A 19535-nucleotide genomic window follows, 5' to 3' on the forward strand; every position below is an offset into this window, starting at 1 on the left:
TTCTTAATCCCTGTGCCACATATTGTTCCCGAGGAAGATCACATACCAGAAAAAATAACTTGAAGCTCAGGGTGCCCAGACACGTGCCCGGGAATCAAACCCAGTTCCTCCACACAGTAGCCCAGCACTTCTCACACTGACAGATCAAAATTTTGATGCTTCTAATTTTAAAGTATATTTGCCAACAAACATAAAAGCCTCGACAGAAATGAAAACATTGCCAATAAATTTTGACTTAGCAGAGTATTCCACAAGGATGAATAAATATAATCAGTCTATTCAGCTCTATTGGCTGGGAAATAATATTTAATTAAAAATTAATTGGCTATTGACTTTATTCCGATTATACATGGTTTTATCAGCATTTTAAAGTGAAATGATCGACCAATTATTTAGAGGAATTGTATGCTCAGTAAGAGAACAGAAAGGTAATGCACACTGCAAGTTCCACTCAACAAAAAGTTTCACCAGGGCAGTGATTTGCTTTCCGGTATAATAACAATGGTATTGATTCATTCATAACATGGAGATAACCATGTGAATGGTGTCAGAGTAGTATAGTAATGTTATTACATTATAAAATAAGGAGGATGAGCCTGTGAGCCGCGGACAGTAGTACATTTAAAATGCAATAGTCCCAATATCTAGCTCAAAATATTCATTGATAAAATGCAAAGAATTAGAGCACAGCCATTTCTCAATTACATTTTGAAGCCTTAACCTGGTCAATAAGGAGGCACCACTTGGAAGTTTATTTAAAAATTTTATTTTTATTATTAAAGTTGTCCAGCTGATAGTAAGTCTTAGATAGCCTGCCCTGGTTAATGCCCTCAATGGCACTTGATTCTTAAGTCATGTGAGTGAACTGATGACCAGATTGTGTACAGAATAAGGTTATGTTAAATACACTTGAAGTAGCAAAACAAAAATACACCACAGAAATTTAAAAGATCCAATTCTTTACATATAGGTCAATTATGCTCATGGGGCTCAAAGTTGTCATAATCTTGAATGCTTTCTTCTGCAGTAAACATATTTGGGCAGCTCCAAGAGCAGCTCCAGGGTCTAAGATCATTAGATAGAATGCTCTGAATTAAAGTCAAAGTAAGCTACCCTCATGTAATCATGACTTACACTTGTTTCAAGTTTCATAAGCAAGTAAAAGGCCAGCAGTAATGTTTTTGCTGCCATGAAATACATTTGAATTCTATGTTATTTCCCCATCAATATATGAACATAATAGTTTTAGAGGGTCATTATTTTTGTTGATACTCTTAATACAGCAATAAATATGCCAAATTTTAATTTAATATAATAATAATTAATTTTTCCTTGATGTGGGTACATTTGCTAGTAGAACAGCAGGGCTCATGAGCTCTGACAGCATGCTCTTACCTCTCCATATCCAGTAACTTGCAGGTGCCTCTTTGAGAGAGGTGCAGGTTCTCTGTGTGAGTGGAGGTTTCTCTTTGTGGGAAGGTGTTCGAGGCGGATCAAGTGTCCACTGCGCACCAGTTCTACTTTCTCCTCGTCAGGGTGCTTGGCCTTCTGCCCCTCCTCTCCCTCCTCCGGGTCACTAACCCTCTTCACCAGCCAGCGGTTATTCTCATCCTTGTGTGAGTAGGTGGTCACTTGCTGCTGGCGAGCCCCAACGCCTTCAGGATAGAGGTGCCAGTGGGAGTGAAGATATCCCCCACCTGTTTGCTGGTTCTTGAGCGTCACAATCGCCCCATATGCAAGCTCTGGGAAGAAGGGAAAAAAGGATAAATGGAATTCAGCTTAGCTATCCACCCAAACATTGTAGGCTCAAGTCGTACCTTGAATGGAATAGGAGTGTTACATGAACTCTGGTCATTCTTACCCTGGTAACATGAAGATATAAGCAAAAAGATAGGGTCCAGCAGCAATAAATGATGGGCATACAGTTTTACACAGCTCAAACCACTTCAACCAAGTTGATTTTAACCAGAAATAACCCATTCATAATATTGCTTGACTGTTTAGATTAGTTTGGCTCAAATCAGTGCATGAGTAGAGAGGCTGAAATGTCTTCTTGAGAATTAAAACCACTTGGCATTAGATCTTAGGAGAAGTGACCAAGAGCTGAGGTCATTCGTGCCATTAGGATTAGGTGGGTATTATGGTATGGGTAAGCCGTTCAGGGTGTTGACAAAGGATGGAGGGAACCTGGCATTAGCATTAGTCTACTCTTAGCAATAGGCACCAGCAGTTTAATTTCCGATCTGATGCATGGCATACTAACTTAAAGTATTCTCCATAAAGCACCGCAAGCAAGAATTGAGATAGCTCATTAAAAATCCTGCCACCTCTGGGATCTGACCCTGTCTATTGTATGCCATGAATATTGGCTATACTTAAAGGAGTTTGTCTTTTAATTTCTATTTGATGCAAAGAGTGATCTCAGCTACTTTTTCCAATGTGCTGATGTATGTGGGCATGATGCTTGGTACAGTAAAAAAAAACCATAAACACAGTAATCAACCTGAAGGTTGGTTTGGTAGGTGATGGTAGAGTTCACCCAGTAATAAAAGCCCAATGGCAATGAAATTCACACATCAGGGTAGGGGGGCGAGTTCCTTTCCCTGTGCTGATTATGGTTTCCCAGGAAGATCTGGTACCTGAAAAATCATAAAAGTTTGAATGGAGCTGAGAGTGCCCAGGGAGACTTGCCCAGGAATCAAACCCAGGCCCTCCTGTCAGTAGTCAAGTGCTCTGCCTCCGGACTACTGTGACCCTTGCTTGTTGTAGTACATAAACTCAATACACCATGCTGTAGACTCAGTAAGTCATCAAATCCTTTGGATTGTCTAAAAGCACAGCTATTCAACAGGGTATTTTTCAATGCCTCAAGTATAGAGCATAATTATGTCAAAACTGTCCTTTTCACTTGGTAAGGTAATAAACCTATTTACTCATTTAATGTATTCAATGAGAGCAACACCCTGAGTATTGTATTCTAAAGTTGTCCCATGTCAAATTGTTCTTGCATGGTGATCACTATTGCATGAATATATGCCTAATGTCTAATAAAGTTGAATTCATTGGAATAATAATAATTTAAATTAGTAGTGACTATGGAGAATGACCCGCTACCCATCACTACCAAAGAAGATGTATGAGTAAACAGAGTTTAGAGAGAGATTTTAACAAGATTAACTCTTGTAGTAGTAGTATTTAGGGGAGGCGACCGACAGCTGAGGTCATTTGTGCCATAGGGGATGGATAGGAAAGGATGAAGGGTGGAGAGAAACCCGGCATTGGCATTAGCCTACTCTTGACAAAAATTGCCAAGGGGTCTACAGCTTAACGTCCCATCCAATGGACGGCGTACTCACTCAAAGTTCCCTCCACAAAGCACCTTAAGTAGAGATCGAGATACCTCTGAAAAATATTCAACACTGGCGGGATTTGAACCCGGGCCCTTTGGGTGGGAAGCCAGTAGATTAACTCTCATGAAAACTGCAAAAACTACCCAGGTATAGATATCAACAGTGATCACAACTTATAGTAACGCAATGATGGTGAAGTGCTAATTCAATTTAAAGAGGGAAAAACAAAATAGTACAGATGGGCAATAAAAATTTTGAGGCTAGTTTTCCAACGGATAGTGAAAACAGATTCAAAATACATAATGCAATGGTCAGTGAAGGAAATACGGTAAAACACAAAAAGTGAAATTCTATTAATTGAAAAGGAAATGTAAAACTGAAAATATCTACATCAAAAATACTTTCCTTGATGATAAATCCACATATAGAAACAACATCTGGAATTTTAGTTAAATAAATTAGTGAAATAGTAAGAAAGCATTACTTGCAATACAACTCCACTCACCTCGAGGCATACTGGCATTGTGAAGGGAGTTTCCTTCCAACTGAGATTGGAATGCTGAGCTGTAGAATCCATCTCCTGTTCCACTGAAGGGGGAAAAATGGGTGAAAACTTATTAGATATAAGATAAAATGAGCCCAGAAAAATAATCATTATAATTCAATTATGTACATGCCATTTCCAGGGCTTGTTTATTTTAAAAGATGCTCAACAAATGCTATCAGAATTTTGGCAATCTCTGGAATAAATTTACTTTTGAAAATATTCCTCCTAAGCAAAAAAATTAAAGTAAAAACAAGACATTTTAATGAGTGAGTGTGTCACCAAAAAATCGGCGGAGATGAAGAGTCTAACCTAGTAGAAGATTCAAGAAGAATTTATTCAATTACTTTTATGATGATGGAGGCCATGAGAGACTTGGGGCCATTTTCTCATGTCATACAACTAAGTTAACATGTCTTCTAAAAAGAATTGTGAATGTAAAATAAACTTTTTGACTTTGAATAGCTGCAATCCAGAGCAACAATATGAGTTGGACATAGTGTTACAATTACCACTATTATTATATAATTAGGACCTTGGTATCACTTGTTTATGAAGCATTTGAGGAGAAAAATGATCTCTATCAATTTACTACAATCTGATTCTGTCAATGGAACAGTGACCAAACTAACATTACAGGGAGAATAAAATCAATATCTCTGATAATACAATACTTGATACAAATCTATTCTTAACTCTTTATTATAAATATCTGTTCTAGGAAATTAAGAATTTTGATAAACTAAAATAATACTACCTCAAAAAGGAGAAAACTAAAATCCTGGTGGGTGTGTGTGTGTGTGGAATTGAGAAGCTGAAGGTAAATATCACAGTTCGAGGAGTGAAACTAGAACATGTGGAACCCTACATCTAACTGAGCAGCAGTATAACTTGGGATGGAATAGGCTCAACTGGCATCAAACAAAGAATAGCTTAAGCTAAGGCGGGGTTCATGCATGTGAGCTAACTTCTATGCTCAAATAACCTGTCGTTGCCATCATAGAAGCTGTTTGACAAACCTTTCATACAGAGTATGGCAGTTTACTCATCGGAGACTGCTAGATTAAAATGACAGCCAAAGTAAGGAACAAAGAAGTATATAGAGGGGCAGAAGAGGAAAAGACTATATGGAATACCCTATGGCAAAGAAGAATTAGATGAATTGGACACATGTTGCGGTACAATGGATTAGTTAGAAGCATAATAGAAGGAAACATTGAAGGGAAGATCCAGTAAATGAAGACCAAGAGACAAGCACATGGGAAACCAATTACTAAGAATTTAAAACAAAGAAAAGCTACCAGGGGGTGTGAGGGACTCAACACTGAATAGAAAAAAAATAATGGCAGAAGTAAACCAATTTTAGGATTGAAATATTAATGGTGGTAAACTGCAATAAATAATGAAATAAAAATTATTATTATTATTGAATGCATATTAACCCAAGATTCACTAGATCAACATACCTTTTATTCAGTACAGCAAGATGAATGTAGAAAAATATTGCATAAAAAATGGCTGGTAAAACGATGAGGCACAAGGCTCTGGCAGCAAAATGCTTCAAAGAATACGTCTGTAATGAAAAGTTGCAAAAACACACCTTCAATCTAGGGCAGAATGAAAGGGATTGCACAAATCTCTGAAAATAATATGTGCTATATCTACTGGAATATATAGAAAATAGAAATACTCGCAACAGCTTAGAGAGGCATTCCCAAAGAGTGCCTATTGAAGTGATTAAATACGATTATGTGAAAGGGATTATCCAACTGGTACCTACCACAATTTTAGAATTCTTTTAAGACCTAATGTTAGCTATGTCAAAAAGATGAGCCTGCATATGTAACAATCCCACAGTAGACATTAATGAAACTGTCAAAGACTTAGATAATAAAACATTAAAAGATCATAATTACTTGCAAATGTAAATACTCCACACTAGGAATTACTTTCATGATTCTTGAGATACTGGCGGTGTTAGAACCTTCTCTTACTGAATAAATTAAAATGACAGGTAAAATATGTGTCCTTATTTAATGATAATTGAAATCCTATAGCAATATCCTTGAAATACAGAAAATTTGATAGTTTGAGTCCTGCTGTGGATGACCAGGGGCATTGCCAGGAATTCAACCCTTGGAACCTAGGGTTCAGAGAGCTGAATTCGTCAGCTTAACTATCAGGGTAGTGCAAAATCATTGATTACATTTTTTTCAAGCAAACTGGATGTAAGGTTACTCAAAAAATAGGTAACGCATTCTTACGATAGGTTGAGAAATGTCTCCAAGAAGATCCCAGAGTCCAGCTGCAATGCGTATTCCAACTAGAAGTACAACAAAGAGTCCAACAAACTTAACACTGATGGACCCAGCCAGCATGGATCCAGTGAACACTAGCCAGAACCACCATATCCGTGAGAAAGGCCTGTAAGCAGAATGACAGAAATAACATTTTGAACCACTACAGAAGTATCAGGATCATTCCATGCCAACTCTCAACAGAAAAATAATGGATCCTAACCAACCAACTTGATTTGTGATGAAATTTGACATTTTGTAGCACTATAAAGCTAGAAAATCTTTTAAAATGATCAAAAATATTTATTTAATTCCTTATTCAAGTACAGGCACTTTTCAAACAAGATTTTGTTCATAATAATTAATACTACAATATATAATATTATGTAACATGTAGGAGCATGTAGCTCACTGAGGAGTAGAGTGAGTTAAAAGATCAAATAGAGCATTCACTACATCTGTATATAATAAGAGATATAAAATAAAATATCAGCAAAGTTGCCTGTACAAAGTTTAACAAAAGACAAAAGGAAACAAAAATACATATTTAAGTAGCACAACATGAATAGAGAAAATGAGTCAAGTAATACATAATCATTAAGGACTTTAGTTTAAGGCAATCCCAAAGGTACTTTTTAAATTTATTTACATTATACCTTATTAAATTTATACCTTTCATATCATAACACAAATCATTGTTTTTACAGCCTGGTCCCAGTACCGATAATTAGTTCCGTCAATGACCGTACAGATATGTTCTACACTTGTTATTGTGTTGTATCATGTTGTTATTGTGTGTTGTATGAGACCTGATTGGATACATTCAGTTAAGCTGTTTTGCCATTTGCACTCAACTATTGTCATTTAGAAATGTTGTACTTCATCATTAGTGACATCTTTATGTACAAAATCAATTTGTGTAAGTCAAGCAGTGCTACTGTTACTTATAAATTCAATGCCATGTCTTTTATTTGCATTAGTAATCAGAGTGAGCATTACAGAAAGCTTGGCGATCGAGGTTCCATTGCATAAATTTTCAAAGTGTAAACTAAACAAATTAGATTTATTCAATACGTTGTGAAAAAACAAATGCATAGAGAAATGGTTGAGAGAGAAAGGGAGGAATTATATAGGAAACAAACAGTAAAATAGTTAGGTAAAGAAAAACTTATACACCTGGTTCACTCAGAAACACAACCACTGATTTCCATTTTTGCATTAAGAATTGTACCCTCTATGCATGGAGTATACCACCCACCTTTACTAACAGGGTAATTCTTTCAAACAGTAACATTTCAGATTCTTGGACACGTATTATGCACACATGCACTAGTAAAACACTCCCCCGATTAGGAAATTCTCCAAAGGAAAATACCCAAGGTTGTGCAACCAGCACCAGGGTAAGGCTGGACTCTAAACCCATCAGACCTGTGATGAAACCATGTACAATATCTTCGACTATGGACCAACATTTGAAAAGAACAATAATTGATTTTCATTGGCCGATTAAGAAAATAAACCTCTTAGTGATTTTTGCATTATCAGCCCAGAAACCACATTATTTAACCTGAAAAGTTAATCATTTCAAAAACCAGACATGAATGTAGAAGCTTGAAACCCAATGACATGACCTAGGGTTTATTCGGTTGATGGTAAATAGTGCTGAAGTGGAATTTCAAGTCTTATTGCATATGCCCATGGTGAAATCACATAAAAACAGTTCCAAAGAAGTTCAAAACTGGGATGATAAGGTGATGAGTGCAGCTAACATCACCAGCCACTTTAATCTTTGAAGGATGTTTCCATTATATACATTTTAGCAATTATGAAATGGGGCATCTGGGGACATGATCACAATCATAAACCTCAATTATCAGAGCAGATGGTTACATACCAAAATAGATAGTGCCAATACTATTGAAAGTACATAATAAGTATACATATTTATACAGACATAAATATTTATATACATTTTATTTGAATGGCAAATCACTAGGGGTACTCTAAAATATATTCATCAACTGAGAGGTTGACAGCCAATAATATAGTTACTTTTGAAAAAAAAATATTCCATTGGGTCCCTGAAGAGGTACCACCTATTTCCTCATTTGATGACTTTAAAACCTCAGCCAGCTAGCTTACTGCGCCAGGAAGTAGAATGTTGGCTATTGACAGGAGTGTCCTGAGGTCAAATATGGATGTTGTTTTTCAACATCTTCAAGCAAACTCATAGTGGTATGACTTCGTGAATACCAGAACTTCATAGGAACTTGGGAGTAGCACAAGAAAATGAATGAGTGTCTTTAACCATATTCAGTCAATTTCTCATGCCTTAGGGCAAAGTTTTTGGTGAACCCTACCCTAGCTATCAAACTCAATCTTCTTCTCGATTACCATTGCAAAATTACTAATTATTTGAAATAGAAATTATGACATCAATGCTACATTCGCAAGCTATGAAGTGAGCCTTTTTCACAGCATGAATAGACAATTCCTCAATTTGGAAAATGTAGGAAATTATCTATTCTTAGACAGTAAAACTTGCACTTTTCAAATACTTCTCAGAAGAAATCATGGCAATTATATAAAATTTGATCAGACTGATGGATTAAAAATTATAAGATTGATATTTAGAGAATAAGAACTCGGCCACACATTTCCCATTAGAAAACAAATGACCCATGCAACCAAAACATTCGAAAGGCTAACATTCATGGATATATACGTACTCATAATCCAGAGGCTTATGCTCCAATGACGGATGATTACCGACAATTAATGCATAATAAATGCCCTTCTGTAGATGCAATCACAAAGCAGTCTGCATACTAATTTTTTTATGCCATATTGTAGTATTTCTATCAATTCCATTACTTCCTGTAATCACCGCTGATGCATGGTTCAATGCACTAATTGATGACTATACAATGTGAAACAAAAACTCACCTGTTACTGTAGGAGTGGAACTTAACCACACCCATAAGTGATCCTGTTATGAAGAAGAGTAAAATTGGATCCAGTAGTATGTACTGGTTGAGCGTCAAAAGGCCAACATCTGAAAAAAAAAGATATGCAACACATGAACAAATCGCAAGTAATATTCCTGAAATAAAATAACTTATTAATTTCTACATTGCCTCAGAATTAAAAGGGGCAATTAATATGCAATTTAACAGCATTAGTCATTCTAATTTTCCATGGTGCTGCAGCTACACCACAATTCCATTCACACAATTTTTACATAATTATTCCCTCAAGAAATTGTCAATATTCTCCAGAAATCCAAGAAATAATACCTGTACAAGTAGATTACTTAAGGTTTCCACACTATTTTGAAAAATAATTTCTGGCAAATTCAAAAACTCCCGGCACCACAGCAATATAATAAATTCATAAGAGAACCAAAAACTGATATGCAGCATGGTTTCAGGCCTATCATCTTTTTAATACTTTCAGCACCACAATGAACAAACACATTGCAAACAGATTTTTGGAGGTGATATCAACTGAACAAGCATCAGAATAGTTAGCAAAGTTATGGAAAAATGCAGGGTAGGCATAGGGCATATATTATTGGCTATTGGGAATAGCCCTGAAAGTTGAAATCCCGGATTAAAGAGAAATGCACAATGCCAAAATCTTAAAAAAGTAAAAGCAGAAGGTGTATGCATATATTTTTTGCCATTCATATGCAGATGCTACTTTTAATTTAATGAAAACATTTTTCACCATTGTCAAATGAGAAGTATATGTTGTTGAGAGTGGTTCTTTGAGCTTTGAACAATCAGCTGTTTCAGAGCATGACCAAGTTTTCCCCAGAGAACAGATTGATCGTTTACTTTGGTGGCAGTGGCATTCAGGCTGCTTGGTGGCCAATAGAAAAGGTATTGGCTTTTGTGGTTCCTACGGATATTTCCTATCTTTTTCTGCAATTAAAATCAAGTAAAGCCAAAATTTATAACTGAGAGCAAAACAGAAATTAAAATTTGGAAGGGTGCGGGCTCTCTCAGCAATGACGACTGATAATTGACTAGAAAAACCTCCATAATATCCACATAGAATTATATTGAAACAAAATTTTGATGAGTTGAATACTTTCAAAGAATTTTTAATCCTTGGGAATAATGGAAAAAGAAATGGTCGAATTGAATCTGTCCTCTGAAGAATATTTATTGCATGAAATGATTTCATCAAGAAAAGGTATATGGTGCTCAATAATATGCAAAGCCTGTGGAAGAAGAGATTCATAATTCAGTTAACATATTTTTTACTTTTTCCTTATTTTGAGGAAAAAGAAGTACTGTACTGTAGGTCATGTAAAGGTAGTCACTGAATGCCACAAATAATGAAAAATTAAATGCATTATCCGATCAGTGCTGCCAGAATAGAATCAATGCACGAGTTAAATAATACATACAAACTGACCCTGGAGATGAAAACATTAACCACTGGACAAAAGATATTCATAGCAAAAAGAAATGGCGGTTCAATCCTATTTTTCTTGTGGCTGATGCTCAAGTAGAAGTTATATATTTGAGGGCCATGGATTTTTCATTGCAATCAATGGTGAATGTGACATGTGATACCTTTATACTGCAGTCAAGAAAATTTTACAATCAACAAATGTTTGCTGTATGTGCAACACATTGGGGAAAGATTTTAAAATAAACAACTTGTTTGCTAGTCAAAGGACTAGATCGTGGTTTTGAATTTAATTATTTAGATTTCTTAGGATATATCCATAAAATTTCTCTGAAAAAATTGAAAATTTCTCTAATTGATGTATACATATATTGCTGTAAAGTCCAGCCGTCAGCTGCACTACAACAGCCGTCAAACCATTGTGGAGGCAGGATTCCTAAGTGGGTTACTTTAGGAAATAGCAAGATTTTTTAAGGTAACTTGTACAGGTGCATCATGAAGCTGGCTGGTAGTGACAATTCTCAACTGGAGTTCAGAAGAACTTAAGTCGAAAGAGAGACTAATGAATTTAAGACATAAAACTTGTGGAAGTAATCACCCATCATGCAGGATGCATGGCAGCTAAATTGAGAGAGAACCTTTGATGATATCACATACATCAGATACACCACTACATAATGCCAAGAAATTAAGGAATCTGTTGCTATTATGTAATTAAAGGATGTAAGGTGCACTAAGTGCGTAGTAGTCCTGAGTGTGCTGAAATATATAGAATTTACCATGCAAGGAAATAATCTATAGAACAAAAATCTGATATTTTTTGGGAAAATAACTCTCAACAAATTTTGATTCCTTTAAATGATGAGATATTCAATAGGAATGCACAGTTGATACAATCAAGAGATTGAAAAGCAACTTCATAGTCTAAAAAATGAATTTTTTCATTTGTAATGAAAGGCAATTAATAAGTTTTATTCCTACACATGAATTATATTTGTAATTTAAAATAATTTTCTTATGTCACATTTATCTTTGTCGATAAATCAAAAGTTATAATACAGACTACTAAAAAAATTAGAAAATTCAAACCTAGTGATAACCTAATTTTTCAGCGAAATTTTCAAATGAAATTTCTCATCACTTATTTTATTTCTTAAGTCAGGTAATCTAATAATATATTCTTTTGATTATTAATTTATAATCATTAAAGAAATCCATACATATGACTCCCAACATTCTTGACGTGACTCATTCAGTTGAATTACCAAATTGCATCATGTTTAAATAAAAGATTGAATAACACAGAAACTTAATAAGGAATTTAAATCTGGGTGAAAAAGAGGACAGAATAATTTCAAAAATTTTACATCAGAGAAAAACTTTTCCAGTATGAAAGGTCATTTTTTTCCCCTAATTGTACTCCCAACTTGCAATTTATGCTCTGAAACATCCTGTACATTGAATAAGTAAAAGAAAATAACATATCACTTTTAAAGTAATCTATTCATCCTTTGAAGATGATTCATGGGAGAAATCAAGCAATTCAAATGCATAAATTATCCTGGATTCCCTCATAGCTATGCAAGAGAGAAAAAGGACTTACCAAAAAGAATGAATGACGCTGAGAGGGTGGCTGCACTCAGAGAATGCGTCAGCTCCCAGACAGCAACAAACCCAAACGGAACGATGCAAGCACCCAGAAATGTGCAAAACTGTAAGAAATATGTAAAAGTGAATGGATTTCTCTGTACTTTTACCATTTCTTCATCAAAACAAGGCCAAATACTCAAGAGCATACTAACCACTCTCATGCCAACATAATTCACGCCATCATATTTGTCACCAGGTTTCTCAAAGGCGAACTTTCCATCATAGCCTGTCAAATATCCTGATAAACCAATCAGCATCTGTGGAGATGAAAGCATAAAGGTAAAGCAAAATGAAGACATCATGAAGATAAATTCATTCCTTTAGTAAATAGTATGTACATGAGAAAGAACTTCATGGGACTGAAATAAGGTATTTTATTTCAAGGGTGAGGTAACATTTGTTCTTTTCAAAAGTGCAATGCTATGTGGGAACCTGCTATTCCATCTAAAAGCGCTGTATATTTTATACTACAAGTTAGTTCATTCTTACAGGGTAGTTTTCGGTTCAAGATATGGACCAAAAATCATCGAAAAGAATATAAGGCAAACTATTAGAAAATATGCAAACTTGATAACATTTGGGTGAATTCTTCTCGGGTCTTCCACCGGGTCAATGGCTCCATAGCTGCCGACGTTTTGATTCCCGACTCGGTCATCGTCATCAGCCCTGATGATGATGACCGAGTCGGGAATCGAAACGTCGGCAGCTATGGAGCCATTGACCCGGTGGAAGACCCGAGAAGAATTCACCCAACTAATACGCCGGGAAAGCACCAGATCTTTCATTGATAACATTTGTTGGACTCAATCAAATAAATGAAGCATAGAGTTTAGCATCATAAGTTCCAATAGCCTATACATGAAGCAGCATCATTTAATTTCCAATCAAATTGTCAGTTGCATTAAATAATTTAAAATTTAAAAGTGAGCTTTGTTGGTCAACCCTTATTTCATGAGATCAGGTTATAAGAATATGATTCTTCTATAAAAATCAGTTTTTATACACTAAATACAAAGATAAATTAAATAATTATAAGTTACAGACAATCATTTAAGCATTTTAATAACAGATTTAAATAATTTCCTCACCTTTCCAAGTGGAGGATGAACATCAAAGAAAAATGTTCTATTTATATACCAGCTTCCCATTTTACCAAAGTGAGTTTCATCCCAACTGAAATAATGTAAAACAAAAGATTATGAAATTCATCTATGTCTTCAGTTCATAATACATATTAAAATTTGGAGAGAAGAGCATGAGCATTGCGTAATAGTACAATGAAGTATCTTAGAAGGAAGGTTAGAATCACAAGAACAGCATAGCACAAAAATAATATAAAAAAAACTCAATTATCTTATAGGAACCATTCAAGTATTGGAAGTTGTAATATTGATAATTTAGTCTCAAATCTTAATATTATGCTAGGAAAATTATACACCAAGAACTAAAATTAAGTAATTTACTTTGTGTATCAATTCATTTTTTTTCTAGCATAAACAAAATTCATAACTTTACCATATTCCATCATTTACAGTTTGTGTTACATGTTGATTCAAAACCATTTATAGGAGAATATATTTTCCAAACTTCTTAAAATCAAGCACTTCAACTATAATATTAACCAAAATTGTAACTTTAAAATGAGCTAATACACAATGAGAAAGCAACATAAAATTGCAAGATAAGAATTTTTTTTTTTTTTTTTAAGGTCTCACTTAGCACTCACATTGAAAACCTCTTTCAAAGCATTTTAGCTTAATGTGAGCATATCTCAAAATGTGACGTGGGAAACAAGTAACCAAATAAAGATAATTCTGCCAACTAGTTTTAATACCACAAACAAATGACATAAAATGGGACTAATTAAGAATTTAGTGAAATATTACATGAAAACATCTGCATTTTCAGAGAATGTTACCCTAAGAAAGATAGCAATGGACAACAAAGGAAGCTGAAAAATAAAAGATTGTAAGCACTGGAAAATGTGATGGGATAATACACTGATGAAGAAGGAATGGATGGATTGCAATTATTAACAAAAAGTGGCTGAAGAAAGAAGAAAAAATCTGAAGAGAAACATACTTATCATATACATTCTGAGATGCCTCATCACCTGAAGAAAACAAATGAAAAGGGTAGATGGAAGGAATCACTTCAGATGAAGATCCCAAGTGAGAATGCCAGAAGCACATTCACATATATCAAAGCACATTAACATGCGGAAATGAAGAGGTGAACCAATCAGAGAAATAAATGAAGAGCTCTGTCAAACCAATCCTAAGATTGAAGGGTGATGAATATAATTAAGTCTCATTACTTAACCATGGGTCCATTTTGTCAAGTATGGCACTTAGTCCACCTACTGAATGAACATTGAAATATGAAAGGAAAAGGTACGTATGGTACTTAGCTTTTCAGAACATAGTGGTAACTTTGATATAAAATGAGATCTAAAGCACAAGTAATCATAGTATACACAACATACTATGACTATAAAAAAATACAATCTGTCTATTTCAATCAATTTTTTAAAAGCATGTCACCATCGCTACATTTCTTAGTGCCATTTAACAGTACACAAACTGATGCCCCAAATTACAATAATCCTTCTTCATTTCTGACTACTTTTCACTTTCTTTTATTCCATCTAAAATTCATATTCTTTTCCTACCAAACACACTCATTTTTATCACAGTCTTCAAAATTCCAGCACCAACAAAGATACTGTTCATCCAATTCTCTCGGCTCTTTTGGATTGCTTCTAACAACCTACTCTCTTCTCCGACTGTGCCTAGTGCTTCTTTGTTTATTTGCCAACTATTTTATCTTCTCCACACCAACATCTAAAAGGTCTCCTTTCTATACCTATTAGTTTGCCTCAATGACAAGTCACATACAAAACTAAGCTCCATGCCCAAGTTCTCACTTATTGTTTCCAATTCACGCCTATCATCTTGCTTCAAACAATGTGTTTCCACGCCGTAGATAATCACACTTCACATCTAAGTTTCAACAAGCCCCTTAACATTCTTACTCAATGTGCCAGCCATCAAGTCCATCTGTCCTATGAAAGCTTCTTTGCCCAACGCAAGTCTTCTCCTTATGTCCCGACCAGTTTGACCATATTGCTTCAAATCACTTCCAAGATGCTTACTGTTCCACCTGCTCTATATATTATGCCCTCTAATTAGGAAATTTCACAGCCCACTTGTTAGGCCTGTACCAAGAGTCAATATCCATGGTCGCCTTCATCTTTGCTAGAGTGATTCGTGACCAGATAAGGCAACCTCAGGCTTAGATATGCTACATTTCAGAAAGTAATCGAGAACTGCATGGATGAACAATGGCAATTTCATACGGCATTTGGTGATTTGGGGAGTCGTGAAACAGGGCGAATAGAATAGAGTTGTGGAAGATTTAGAGAGAACATGGAGATAACTGAGTAACTATTGCTGCAAATGTAATGAATTAAGATAGTAAGGCAAGTGCAGAAGTGAATGGTTGGAAATAAAGCATGTCCAATGACAACAAGGAAGTTCGATTTTTGAGAATACATGAGTTAGGATAAGGTCATTGTAATGGCTGGAGATGTCAAAGTCAATGATACAGATTTGCTGACTGAAATCTGAAAAGATCTGCAGGGGGCCCTGGAGAGCTTCGACAAGGCAATCAAAATGAAAGTTTGATAAATTGGTTGAAAATAAAAGCATTAGAATTTATACGGAGAATGGGAAGAATGGCTGCCTAAAGAGAATGTAAATGGCAAAATACATGAACATGTGGACAATTTTAGATACCTTGTTGGAAAATTTGCTAAATCTGGTTGGACAGAAGATGAGATCAAAAGGAATGCACAAAATTGTTATTAGTGCTGGTCTACATACAAAATGTTTGACTAAGGCATTTAATATGACAATGCATACATACACTTCTCACATTATTGCTTGAAGGCAAACCTATGCATTTGCGCCAAAGAAAATGTGTGAATATGGAGTACCTAAGGAGTATTTGTAAATACAAGAGAATGAAAGTACTGTGCTGCACTGGTGTGGTCATGCTGAGGGAATTGATGAAAACTGAATCATAAAACAGATATACAAGGCAAGATAAATGGCATAAAAGGAAACAATTACATCAAGAATGAGTTTGGACACAGAAACTCTCAGCATGAGGAATATTAAGAGTCTCATGAACAGAATGGGATTTATAAAACAATGCACGAATGTGTTGGGCATGAAATAAGAGTATAAGGATAGGGCAGTTTAGAGGTGGTAAAAGAGCATACGTTTCCTGTCATTACCAAAAAGTAGATATTTCTTGACAGCGCCCACTTCAAGGGGCATGGCCATGGGAGGATACAGAAACTTGATTTGGGGAGACTCAGGGGACAGAACTATAGTGATGTAACTCACAGAATTTATTTCCACACTTGTATTCATAATTAATTGTGGTTAATATATTATTACTACTGTGGAAGGGTTAAATATTAAATAGGTTGTGCAGGCATGACATTACAGGGGAAATTTTGTTCCAGGTTCAGTAACTATCTGAGGAAAGAGATATTGCCCTGCTTCATAGATCAACCCCCGTGAAAGATATGCAGTTAATTATTAAGACAGGAGAAAATAATGTCAAGTAATACAGCAGGAAAGTATAATTAATCAAATTGAACCAAGTGGATGTAATTAATTTCAATGGAATTTCTTTTGTAGGTGTATAATGCTATCAAGATTCCAGATGCTAACAACACACATTGGACTTCTATTAATTCCACTCCACCTTGGATTGAATGTAATTCCTAATTACTGGATTTCCTCAATGTCCTTATCCTATACATCGGCTCCTCCCACTACTCTAAGTCTCAATTTCGATCAAAATTTCCATTCCCTAAAAGTAATTTCCTTTTCAAGCTAAATCATCTCATTTGATCTCAAAACTAGAAAATCCAAATATGCACCCCACAAACCTGAAGTATGATGGACTACTGGGATGAATTTAAATATGTATATAAACACAAATAATAAAATATTAAGTGAGTTTTAAATGGATCTATCCGATCTGTTCTGTCCTGAGCAATATGAGGCAATGGGGTAAGGTATGAGAATCACATGAATTTCAGTAACGAGGAATAATTAAATAAATATAAGAACTTATATTTTGCACATAAAATGGTCCATCATTTTCATGATTCACTATCATATGAATTTTAACTTTCTACATGCTCAATGCTGGGTTTTAATTGGCTTTAAGCCTAACTTTTCTTTGGACACTAAGATATTTAACCATAACTGGTGCATAAAGAGCATGCAGAACCAAATGTACATAACTGAAAATTTTGCTAACACACCACTGTAGGTACATTATTTCATAATTAACAGTGGTTTATTTTCTTCCGACAAATTTTTACTTTCACAAATACAAACTTTAGAATGGTGGCAATGCATGTAAAAAATACTTCTACAGATGCAATGAGATGGGCTACAACAAATTTTTGACTAAAAACTTCTTCCCATAATGATGAAACAAAGAAAAAAATGAGATTTTTAAAGACATTAGCATTGAAATTATTAAAGTAAATGCATTTTCCACCAATTATCTGATATAACTGACCATTATAAATAGGGTTTCAGAGTGGTATTAACCTTGGAATTCCTGTAAATTTTTGTTGTAAATATTTAACAAAAAAGGGAGGAATGGGTTTAGTACAGAACAAAACGGGATAATCACCTAGAGTTTTTTTAAGGCAAAGGCATTTGAGCTGATATCAAAATATTTAATTAAAAATGTTTAACAAGGTAAGAAAAATTAGACACGAGGACAACTTTGGAACTTAATCAATACTGAAAAAATAGGTGCAAAATCAATGAAGAGATGTCATGAAAATCAATTATGACTTTCATCAAAGGGTTTGAGTCACAGGAAATTGAATGAAAATATTGTTACACGGTTGTTTACCGCTGGGAAAAATAAAAACGTTGGGAGAAGAATTCTAGAAGGCTGGATGTTTCAATACGTAGATTTCAAAAAGAGCAATTGAGAAAACTATCATAATTAATAAACAGGCTTACTTTCGTAAAGGGTGAGACAATATGGGTGGAAAGTGAAATATGCACAATGGCAACAGAGGTCGGACGGAGTAGTAAGGTGATTGCATACTGAAAGAAGTAATGCAAAGAAAGTATGTTAGAAGTGAGCAGGTCATCTATGACAGTGATGATTACTCTTCATTTCATGCTTACTATGTGGTAAACACAAGAGTATAATTCTTCAAAAAAAGTAGTTATTCGGGAATAGTTCCAACTATTTTTCCCTATCTGCAAATGCAGATAGGATACATGTAATCACTTGGCTAGTGTTGAGTATTTAAACAAATATAGTTACACTTTAAAAAATTATGAATGCTTAAAACTTTTAATTTTCTCGTTTTTGGTCTTCCAAATCCTGCCTTCAAAATACTTGAACGTAATACTAAAAAATGACGCCTCTAATAGGTTCGATTCGCCAAAGAGCAGAATGTCAAATCATAGAAAGACATTCTGGAAACAACACGAAAGTGTTGTGCGGCGTCACATTAATATGCAAATGTAAATGACACAAATAGCTGGAAATTGCAGGATTGAATGGTGAAATATTATATTACTTCACAATAAATCAAATAAGTTGAACAGGCCATGAAAATGACTTCAAGTATACAATTCTTAAGAAGTATAATGCTTAATAGCCAAACTTTTTTAACAGATGCACCCAACAATAGTTCTGAAAGTACTGAATTAAATTATATCCACTCAAATGAAACTCATTCGAGGGAATGAGGCCTGTAATAAAACTAGTAACATCAGACTCATCTAGTGTAATATTCTAATTCATCTCATCAATCATTATAAATGCATTTGAGTTTCAAAGAGAAAATCACACTGAAAGGGAAGATCAAAATGTTCGACGCTACTCCAGGACCCGTATCCGCTAGTTTCTAAACCAATTAAAATATTCTGCATAAAACTTTTATTTATATTTTTACCATGAAAGAATAAATTTCCTAGGCGACTAGGAGACGCCATCCAATTTCGTCACAATCTTAGACACTAATTTATTTTATCCTTCCAACATACCATTTGACATTTATTTTTCTGCACCTTACTAACACAAGTAAATTAATGAATCGGCGATTGGCCTTACCAAACGTGATCTGGTTCGCTCACTTTATAAAACCTAATCCATGCAGTTAACATCAGTAATGCCATGAATACAAGCCACCAATCCCTGTGAAAACTG

The 19535-nt window shown here is 34.9% G+C and overlaps 1 protein-coding gene across 1 annotated transcript in view; it reads right to left on the reverse strand.

Moving 5' to 3' along the window:
- The window catches only part of tw (Protein O-mannosyl-transferase 2), a 34381-nt gene that overhangs the window by 14413 nt on the left and 433 nt on the right, over positions 1-19535 (reverse strand). Inside the window, exons 2-10 of the mRNA XM_071597537.1 lie at positions 19440-19532; positions 13352-13436; positions 12416-12520; positions 12217-12325; positions 9138-9246; positions 6159-6318; positions 5361-5467; positions 3856-3938; positions 1396-1742 (exon numbers count right to left, since the gene is read on the reverse strand). Of these exons, the coding sequence (XP_071453638.1) occupies positions 1396-1742; positions 3856-3938; positions 5361-5467; positions 6159-6318; positions 9138-9246; positions 12217-12325; positions 12416-12520; positions 13352-13436; positions 19440-19532 (1198 nt within the window). The remainder of the gene's footprint in view (positions 1-1395; positions 1743-3855; positions 3939-5360; positions 5468-6158; positions 6319-9137; positions 9247-12216; positions 12326-12415; positions 12521-13351; positions 13437-19439; positions 19533-19535) is intronic.

This window comes from Hetaerina americana, unplaced genomic scaffold, assembly GCF_022747635.1.
Source record: "Hetaerina americana unplaced genomic scaffold, ioHetAmer1.1.p SCAF_9, whole genome shotgun sequence".
NCBI lineage: Eukaryota > Metazoa > Arthropoda > Insecta > Odonata > Calopterygidae > Hetaerina > Hetaerina americana.